The 10784-nt window shown below is 53.6% G+C and overlaps 1 protein-coding gene across 6 annotated transcripts in view; it reads right to left on the reverse strand.

The window, feature by feature from the left end:
* LOC130125064 (rho guanine nucleotide exchange factor TIAM2) overlaps nt 1-10018 on the reverse strand; it is a 60247-nt gene extending 50229 nt beyond the window's left edge. For all 6 annotated transcript variants that reach the window (XM_056294500.1, XM_056294502.1, XM_056294499.1 and 3 more), the window contains exons 1-5: nt 9775-10018; nt 8212-9345; nt 6756-7185; nt 3947-4119; nt 113-337 (exon numbers count right to left, since the gene is read on the reverse strand). In XM_056294500.1, coding sequence (XP_056150475.1) covers nt 113-337; nt 3947-4119; nt 6756-7185; nt 8212-9339 — 1956 coding nt within the window. In that variant the 5' untranslated portion in view covers nt 9340-9345; nt 9775-10018. The remainder of the gene's footprint in view (nt 1-112; nt 338-3946; nt 4120-6755; nt 7186-8211; nt 9346-9774) is intronic.
* Between the last annotated feature and the right edge of the window lie 766 nt (nt 10019-10784).

Consider the following 10784-nt stretch of genomic DNA (forward strand, 5'->3'; position numbering starts at 1 on the left):
ACACCCGTATCCATGCAGAGGCACACACAACGTGCATCTCGGACATGCACGCGCCCGGTGAACTTCATCCACAGACACATCTGACCCATGACCCCTGACCCCGCTCGCCCACCTGGCCCTCCACAGCCTTCCTGTTCTTGGGGTCGGTGATGACGGACAGCTGCAGCTCGGCCATCTTCCTCATCTTGCCGTCCATGTCGATCTTCTGCAGCAGCGAGCGCGTCTCGCTCTGGAGGAGGCGCACCGTGTCCTCCCTCCCCTGCCGCCGGGCCAGCAGGGAGGCGCAGGCCGAGTGGATCGCCGTCACCCAGTTCTCCAAGTCGGTCTGGTTGGCAGCCTGGACGGAGGACAAGGGGAGGCAAATGAAATGAGATGTTAAGAGGACCGTCCTGCTGTGTTTATACGCTTTAGTCCATTTGCTACGAGTCATTATTACACGTTACATTACCGGCGGCCATTTTCCGCAGCATTGCGCGGTGTTTTTAGCTACTTCATGACCCCCGCGGGGGAAACTCTTTCTCTGCGTCCCAGCTGTGTAGTAGTTAGGAGCAGCGGGCGGCCGCCGTGCAGCGCCCGGGGACCAGCTCCAGTTTGTCTTGCCAGGCCTTGCTCAGGGGCACAGACACATGCATGTCTTTTTGATGATGGGGGAAACCGGAGCACCCGGAGAAAGCCCACCGCAGACACGGGGAGAACACGCAAACTCCACACAGAACATGACCTGGGACGACCCCGAGGTTGGACTATCCCGGGGTTCAAACCCAGGACCTTCTTTTTTTTTAATTTTATTTCTGATTTTTCCCTTCTTTCTCCCAATTTAGTGGCCAGTCGCTCCCTATTTTAGTTCAAATACCCACCCTCGTACTGCATGCGTACTGCATCTCTCCGGCCGGCAGTCTCGAAGGAGATGCCTCTCCACTTCTGTGACAAGGCGACTCCAGGCCGAATCACTGCTATGCCGACACACACAGCGACGCATTCATGTGACGAACACAAGCCGACTCCACCCCCCTCCCGAAGACAGCGCTGCCAATTATTGCTGCTTCATCGAGTCCGGCCATAGTCGGATCTGACGAGACCGGGGCGTGAACCCCGGTCCCCAGTGGGCAAATGCATCGACACAAAGCCGATGCTTAGACCGCTACACCACCGCGGACCCTCCCAGGACCTTCTTGCTGTGAGGCGACAGCGCTAACCACCGGGCCACCGTGCCGCCTGTCTAAGACTCTTGTCAAGATACTGGACTGTAAAGAGAGGAATTCCAGCTTACAGAGTTCTCCGTGTTCTGGCAAGATGTTCTCCTCCTGTCCGAGGAATTCTGAATCTGACCTTTCTTCTAGCGGAAGATACTATATGGGACAGCTCACCAACTGTGTTTCCTAACTGGCTGTAGCTGATTCATAATGCATCCTCGTGCAACCATTTCTTATTTCTATTTGCCCTTTGGGTAGACTGATATCACAGGTGTCTTTGGCCCTCAGCAATTCCATGGTGTCTGTGTTCTGACCCGGCTCTTAGGCCACAACAAACAGGAGACACACCAATGCAGAGGCTTTAACGAAAGATAATGAATTAGATTATCTTTAATAAATGCAGTGGTATTACTGAAAAGTGGAAGCGTTTAGGAACAACAGAAACTCAGCCACGAAGCGACAGACCACGTAAAGTCACACAGCAGGGTCAACGAGTGCTGAGGTGCATAGTGCGTAAGAGTCACCAACGCTCTGTTGACTCAATAACTGCAGAGTTCCAAACTTCCTCTGGCATTAACATCAGCACAAAAACTGTGCTCCAGGAGCTTCATGGAATGGGTTTCCATGGCCGAGCAGCTGCATGCAAGCCCTACATCACCAAGCACAATGCCAAGCGTCGGATGGAGCGGTGTAAAGCATACCGCCACTCGACTCTGGAGCAGTGGAAACGTGTTCTGTGGAGTGATGAATCACACTTCTCTGTCTGGCAGTCTGATGGACGAGTCTGGGTTTGGTGGATGCCAGGAGAACGTTACCTGCCTGACTGCATTGTGCCAACTGTACAGTTTGGTGGAGGAGGGATAATGGTATGGGGTTGTTTTCCAGGGGTTAGGCTAGGCCCCTAAGTTCCAGTGAAGGGAAATCTTAATGCTTCAGCATACCAAGACATTTTGGACAATGCTATGCTTCCAACTTTGTGGGAACAGTTTGGGGAGGGCCCTTTTCTGTTCCAGCACGACTGTGCCCCACTGGCAGCAAGGTCCATGACGACATGGTTGGGTGAGTTTGGTGTGGAAGGACTTGACTGGCCTGCAAAGAGCTCTGACCTCAACCCCCATCGAACACCTTTGGGATGGACTAGAACGGAGATTGCGAGCCAGGTCTTCTCACAAATGCTCTTCTGGATGAATGGACAAAAATTCCCACAGATACTCCAAAATGTTGTGGAAAGTTTTCCCAGAAGAGTGGAAGCTGTTATAGCTGCAAAGGGGGACCAACTCCATATTAACGCCTACGGATTTAGAATGGGGCGTCATAAAAGCTCCTGTAGGTGTAATGGCCACGTGTCCCAATACTTTTGTGTGTGTGTTCTTTAGTTTGCACGTGTTTTTGTGTTGCGCTGCTGTGGGCTGGTGGAAACGATATTTCGTTTCATCTCATGTGCGCGGGTGCAGGAAGGAAATGACAAATAAATGTTCCTGATTCCTGATGGATGATGATGCTTTGTTTGTCGCAGAGCTACTCACACAAGTTGTTAAAGTTTGGTTGCTTATAATGTGTGATCGAAATAAACTAATCAGTCAGCCAGTCACTCAGTATGCCAGGCCAGTAAGACGGAATCTGTACTGGCTCGGCTCAGTCTCAGTCTTAATAAGAGTACGGGTCAATGTAAATGCAGCCACCTATCTCCTCAGACCAGCCTGGACATTTTCACCCACATGGTTTGTAGAACTGCTCGACGGTAGGGTACCCGACGTCAGCCTACTCATTACTGGGCACAACAAAACAAAACCAAACAAGAGTTTAAAAGAAGAAAACAATAAAGTCTGAAATGTGCCCGGGGCGCTGTGCATTCCTGTGGCGTCTCGTGAGAGTGGTCTGGAGTGGAAAACCTCCATCCGCTCCTTCACACCCTGGAACAACAGATTAGCTGAGGAATGCTGAGCGGATTGTGAGTTTGAATGGGTTTAATCTTCCACGTGAACGGCCGACTCCGTCCCACCTGCACACTGAAACACACAGTCCACCACAGAAACAAGCAGATGATGGACCAGCTCCCGGTCTGGCTGCACACGATCTCTGACCAGCATAGTAAGAAGGCTATCTGGGAGATATTACCTAGGGAATCAAACCCGCAGTCCTCCCATAAGTCACATTATTCGTCATGGTCTCTCAGAACGGATATAAAGACCTGCTATCCAACTCCACTCCCACCATGCTCCGTCTTTTGCTTGTCTGCTTTTCTTTTTGGATTTTTCCCCCTTTTTCTCCCCAGTTGTACCCGGCCAATTACCCCACTCTTCTGAGCCGTCCCGGTCTCTGCTGCTCCACCCCCTCTGCCGATCCGGGGAGGGCTGCGGACTACGACATGCCTCCTCCCATACATGTGGCGTCGCCAGCCACTTTTTTCACCTGACAGTGAGGAGTTTCACCAGGGAGACGTAGCGAGTGGGGCATCTATTCCCCCCAGTTACCCCTCCCCCCCCAAAAGGTGCCCCAACCAACCAGAGGAGGCGCTAGTGCAGCGACCAGGACACATACCCACATCCGGCTTCCCACCCGCAGACACGGCCAATTGTGTCTGTGGGGACGCCCGACCAAGCCGGAGGTAACATGGGGATTCGAACCGGCGATTCCCATGTTGGTAGGCAACGGAACAGACCACTACACTACCTGGACGCCTAATACTGTCGGATCTTTAAAACGTAGGAACCGACTCAGACGGCCGGGCCTTGATTTGACGGCGTTCTGACCTGGAAGAGGAAGACGTCGCCGTAGGAGTTGCTGAGGCAGAAGACGTTTTCTTTCTTGGGGTGTTCGGGGACGGCCTGGACGATGCTGTCCTCGGCCAGCAGGGCGTAACACGGCGACAGCTCCTGATCGCCGCCGTTCTTCCCGTAGGTGTCGTAGAACAGCAGGGTGCAACCTGGGGGTCAAAGGTCATAGTCATCATCAGCGAGGTGTGACAGCGCAACATGGTGGCGATACAGTTTTACAACCGCCGCATGTCGTCACCCTACCGACGGACGCACGAGTAAAACCCTCTGCTCACCAAGTTTTAGTCGGACAATTGTGTACTTTTTTTTTTTTAAGGATCCCCCATTTTTTTTCTCCCCAGTTGTACCCGGCCAATTACCCCACTCTTCTGATCCGCCCCGGTCTCTGCTCCACCCCCTCTGCTGATCCGGGGAGGGCTGCGGACTACCACATGCCTCCTCCCATACATGTGGAGTCACCAGCTTCTTCATTTCGCCTGACAGTGAGGAGTTTCGCCTGACAGTGAGGAGTTTCACCAGGGGGACGTAGCGCGTGGGAGGATCACGCTATTCCCCCCACTTACCCCTCCCCCTGAACAGGTGCCCAGACTGACCAGAGGAGGCGCTAGTGCAGCGACCAGGACACACACCCACATCCAGCTTCCCACCCGCAGACACAGCCAGTTGTGTCTGTAGGGACGCCCAACCAAGCCGGGGGCAACACGGGGATTCGAACCGGCGATCCCCGTGTTGGTAGGCAACGGGATAGACCACCACGCCATCCCGACCCACATTATTCATTCATTATCCAAATCGCTTATCCTTACTCAGGGTCGCGGGGATGTTGGAGCCTATCCCAGCAGTCATTGGGCGGCAGGCGGAGAGACACCCTGGACAGGCCGCCAGGCCGTCACAGGGCCGACACCCAGAAGACACACACAATCATTCACACCTAGGGACAATTTAGTATGGCGAGTCACCTGACCTGCATGTCTTTGGACTGAGGGAGGAAACCCACGCAGACACGGGGAGAACATGCAAACTCCACACAGAGGACGACCCGGGACGACCCCCAAGGTTGGACTACCCCGGGGCTCGAACCCAGGACCTTCTTGCTGTGAGGCGACCGTGGTAACCACTGCACCACCGCGCCGCCCGGACACACATTATATTCAGTTTTAACAGATAAGTAGTATTTATCCTGTGACTCAAAGGATTCAACATACTTGGTTGGTACAGTGTGATGTGTGGATTTACCCACACAGTTTCTCTGTCTTTACTTGACAGGGACGGCGCACATTAGTGAACACTGCTGTCAATATGCCAGAGTTAGCCAACAGGCTAATTTTCATCAGTAATTAACACTCATTGTAGTTAAATTAGACCTAGTTTACTCCAAAGGTACTCAGTTTTTTTTCTGTGTAATGAATGGCTTGTAATGCAAGGTGTTACCCCCTTCTCCTACAGGGGGAAACATGCAGCAGAAGTTCACCACACCAACCAGGTCTAGTCTAGCAGCAGAAGTTCACCACACCAACCAGGTCTAGTCTAGCAGCAGAAGTTCACCATACACACCAGGTCTAGTCTAGTTGAAGACATGCCAACCAGGTCTAGTCTAGTTGCAGAGATGCCAATCAGGTCTAGTCTAGTTGAAGACATGCCAGCCAGGTCTAGTCTAGTTGAAGACATGCCAACCAGGTCTAGTCTAGTTCCAGAAATGCCAATCAGGTCTAGTCTAGTTGAAGACATGCCAACCAGGTCTAGTCTAGTTGCAGAAATGCCAATTAGGTCTAGTTGAAGACATACCAACCAGGTCTAGTCTAGTTGAAGACATGCCAACCAGGTCTAGTCTAGTTGAAGACATGCCAACCAGGTCTAGTCTAGCTGAAGACATGCCAACCAGGTCTAGTCTAGTTGCAGAAATGCCAATTAGGTCTAGTTGCAGACATACCAACCAGGTCTAGTCTAGTTGAAGACATGCCAACCAGGTCTAGTCTAGTTGAAGACATACCAACCAGGTCTAGTCTAGTTGAAGACATGCCAACCAGGTCTAGTCTAGTTGAAGACATGCCAACCAGGTCTAGTCTAGTTGAAGACATACCAACCAGGTCTAGTCTAGTTGAAAACATGCCAACCAGGTCTAGTCTAGTTGAAGACATATCAACCAGGTCTAGTATAGTTGAAGACATATCAACCAGGTCTAGTCTAGTTGAAGACATACCAACCAGGTCTAGTCTAGTTGCAGACATGCCAACCAGGTCTAGTCTAGTTGAAGACATGCCAACCAGGTCTAGTCTAGTTGCAGAAATGCCAATCAGGTCTGGTCTAGTTGCAGACATGCCAACCAGGTTTAGTCTAGTTGAAGACATGCCAACCAGGTCTAGTCTAGTTGAAGACATACCAACCAGGTCTAGTTGAAGACATGCCAACCAGGTCTAGTCTAGTTGAAGACATGCCAACCAGGTCTAGTCTAGTTGAAGACATATCAACCAGGGCTAGTCTAGTTGAAGACATACCAACCAGGTCTAGTCTAGTTGAAGACATGCCAACCAGGTCTAGTCTAGTTGAAGACATGCCAACCAGGTCTAGTCTAGTTGAAGACATATCAACCAGGGCTAGTCTAGTTGAAGACATACCAACCAGGTCTAGTCTAGTTGCAGACATACCAACCAGGTCTAGTCTAGTTGTAGACATGCCAACAGGGTCTAGTCTAGTTACAGACAGTCCAAGTGGGTGATTTACTTTGACAATTTTAATGAATTCAAGACTTGAATTCGGGAGTAAAGTGAGTGTTTTTTGAAAGTACCTTTCAAGGTGATCCAGTATTGTCTCCACTTGCGGCGGGACACCGGCTCCAGCTTTCTGTCCTTGTGAGCACTGAGGAGCGGTTTGAAGGAGAGCCAGCCGGCACGCCGCACCGCACCCTGCTCCTTCTCAAACAGGAGGTCCAGCTGCTCCGAGGAGCCCAGCGAGCCGCCACTGCTCTCGGCCTCGGCCTCCTCGGCCTCCCCCTCGGCCTCCCAAGCCTCGGCTCGCTCCGCCCCACTGCAGCCGGGCTCCAGATCCTGCATGAAGTTCTCGTAGATGTTCTGCCGCAGAGCATCGGTGGTCTGCAGGCCGTTAGAAAGCCCAGACAGTACCTGGACCGGGTTCTGGTTCTGGAGGTGAAGAGGGTTGGAGGACCACAGCGTGTTGGAATTACAGAATCCAGAGTCCCATCCACCGCTGTATGACTCCTAAAGATCATTGAAGGAGGAGGGATTGTCAGGAAATTATCCAACACTTTCATTTAAACATGGCCGGCATGCCGACAGAGGGTGGAATGTAGACATGGGTCCTGTGTGGCTAAAACTGGGATTAGCATCGGTAATAACATGCAATAACACGTTTTCAGGGCAGGGTCAGAAAGTCTGATGGGTCAACACAGAGAGCTGACCCAGAGAGTTGACCCAGAGAGTCAGGGAGTTCTTCATCTGCCTTGTCAGCAGAAGATAAACGGGTGAACAAAGATGATTTCAGCTTGGACTCCTGATTCTGTCTGCTTCTTTATATTCGTCTGACACTCAGGCAGATGTGGTGGTTCACCCCGTTCCCACCCCGACCGCTGAAGCAGAACAGCCAGCATGTGAAGACGGTTTAGTCCATTCTGGCTGCTCAGTACGAGGCCCGATAAGACCATCGTTTCTGTTTTAAATATAGAAAAGCTCTGCAGGGCAAATTATTATTATCCCCCTTTTCCCCCCCAATTGCACTTGGCCAATTACCTCACTCATCCGAGCCGTCCCAGCCGCTGCTCCACCCCCTCTGCCGATCCGGGGAGGGCTGCAGACTACCACATGCCTCCTCCCATACATGTGGAGTCACCCCAGTTCCCCCTTCCCCACTTAACAGGCGCCCCCGACCGACCAGAGGAGGCGCTAGTGCAGTGACCAGGACATAGCCACATCCGGCTTCCCACCCGCAGACGCGGCCAATTGTGTCTGTGCGGACACCCGACCAAGCCGGAGGTAACACGGGGATTCAAACCGCCGATCCCCCTGTTGGTAGGTGACGGAATAGACCGCCATGCTGCCCGGACGCCCCGGTCCCACGACCCTTTAATATGAATTAAAACACCTCATCTGTTCATTTAAATGAACTTCATATTACATGTGCCTGCCATAAACCTCATCTCTGTCCTGAGTGCTTCTAAAAATACAGATAAATACACAGTTAATCTCCGGGGTAAAAAGGGGGTTAACTGTCTTGTTGCCATTGGTTACCTGAACTCTCCTCTTCTTCCTGCTTAGACTTCCTGTCCAGTCGCTGAGGCGTTGGATGCGACTCTTCAGGAAGTCCTTCCGGCTGTTTCCGCTGACAGGCTCCGCCCTGCGGCCCGGCAGCGTTAGGGAGGAGAAACGCTGCTCCTCCTCCGGTCCAACCGCATCCGGAGGCGCTGGCGGGGTCAGCGGGGGACTGCAGCGTGACTCCGTCAGGGCTCCGCCGGGAGGAGCGGCGAGGGAGAAGTCCCCGTGTTCGGCGTGCGAGATGACGGAGTCTCCGATGCCGCTGTCCTCCGTCAGAGCAGAGGAGCAGGTGTTGGTGTCCGTGGGAGGAAAGAGGAGGTCGGCGGGGAAGCCGGGCGACAGCTCCTCCATCTGGGCCGAGGAGAACGTGTTGTACCCGCTGCTGGCGTAGCCTCCGGCCGTCTCCTCCGTGCGAGCAGAGGAGGAGTAGGTGGTGTAACCGCTGCTGTTGTCCGCGCCGGGCCCGCCGGCGAAGACGCTGTCGGGCAGCTCGGTGGCGTTCCCCCACGGCGAGTCGTACCAGGAGCCCTCCGAGCTCAGAGAGCTGCCCTTGCTGGTCCGGAGGGAGGGTTCCGGTACTGGGACCGCCGTCGCAGGGCGACCGGACAACACCTGCGTCTCCATGGTGACCATCCTGGCGTTGGTGAACTCCACTCTCATGGTGCCGTCCTTACCCAGCAGCACCTTGGGGCTGGTGCGGTTATCCAGCGTCCCGCAGAGGGGCGCCCGCTCGGGCATCTGCCGGCCGCACGCCATGACGCCGTCACACTCTGCACCGCCCTCCAGGTAACCATAGCGATGTGCGTGCTGGCAGTTGACCTGTGACCTGTTGCGCGTGAGAAGGCCCCTTGGAGAGGCAGGTTTCAGCTGGCTGTCGGCACCGCCACCCCCGTCGGGGAGGTACTGGTAGTCCCAGGAGCCGTATGGCCGGCTGGTCTGGGGCTGGAGGAAGCACCTCCCCGAGCCCCCGCGGCTCTCGTAGCCGACGCTCCCCTCGGCGCGCCGCCACCAGCTGTGAGGGGACGGCACCTCCTCCGTCCTGGAGGGGAACTTGAGGGAGCACGACTTGACGGGAGCGACGATCTGACTGTCTGTGTTCCCCATCCTGACCTGGACGAGGAGGAGAAACGACACCATCACCGCCGGACAGAGGACGCACACGTCCATCAAGACACAACAAACACTACACCTGTAGCGCTGACCAACACGTTAGACATTATGTGTCTAACAAACACACACACACACACACACACACACACACACACACACACACACACACACACACACACACACACTTGCATTGTTAGTGAAGACCCTCGTGGTCTACATGGTTCCCTCGCCCTCACCTCTAAACCCACGTCCAAACCTGAAACCAGACCCTGACAGAAGACGGGGCCGGAAAAATGTCCCAAGTTTACATAAAAAGTCCTCACTGATGGTTGAAAACTCACACTGGTCCTCACAAAGATAGAAGTACACACACACACACACACACACACACACACACACACACACACAGGAAGTGTAAGTAAGTCTTACCGGCTGTAGTGTCAAATTTTCATACTCGTGGGCTTTGTGTTCCTCCGGCGGCGTTTCAGGACTAAACTCGTCTCTCCGTTGCTCTCAGCTCCCCGTCTCTCTCTCTCTCTCTCTCTCTCTCTCTCTCTCTCTCTCTCTCTCTCTCTCTCTCTCTCTCTCTCTCTCTCTCTCTCTCTCTCTCTCTCCCTCTCTCTCTCTCTCTCTCTCTCTCTCTCTCTCTCCCCGTCTTGCTCGCTCGCTCCAGCTCATCTGTGGAGGAAACAGAGGGAGGGAGGGGCTTTGCTGAGTTCCACACAGACTTGTCTTTTGTGAGGCCACTGTGGTCAGGATACCCCCCACCCCCCCCAACACACACACACACACACACAACCCCCACCCCACTTCTCCACCCTCGTCCACAATCCAAACACCCCCATCCCTCCACCCCAGACCTCCCCCGTGACGTAGTGACATGCTGTTGAACAGCGGACCTCCTCGCTTGGCTTCGCTGGGATTCACTTTTCCACACATCTGATGACTTTCCTGTTCTTTTGGTGTATTGCTGAAGACAACCGCAGACTTGGTCACAGACTTGACCGCAGACTTGGTCACAGACTTGACCGCAGACTTGGTCACAGACTTGACCACAGACTTGGTCACAGACTTGGTCACAGACTTGGTCACAGACTTCACCGCAGACTTGGTCACAGACTTCACCGCAGACTTGGTCACAGACTTGGTCACAGACTTGACCACAGACTTGGTCACAGACTTGACCACAGACTTGGCCACAGACTTGGTCGCAGACTTGACCGCAGACTTGACCGCAGACTTGGTCACAGACTTGGTCACAGACTTGACCACAGACTTGACCACAGACTTGACCACAGACTTGACCACAGACTTGGTCGCAGACTTGACCGCAGACTTGACCGCAGACTTGACCACAGACTTGACCACAGACTTGGTCACAGACTTGGTCACAGACTTGACCGCAGACTTGGTCACAGACTTGACCACAGACTTGGTCA

This window comes from Lampris incognitus, chromosome 15 (genome assembly GCF_029633865.1).
Source record: "Lampris incognitus isolate fLamInc1 chromosome 15, fLamInc1.hap2, whole genome shotgun sequence".
Lineage (NCBI taxonomy): Eukaryota > Metazoa > Chordata > Actinopteri > Lampriformes > Lampridae > Lampris > Lampris incognitus.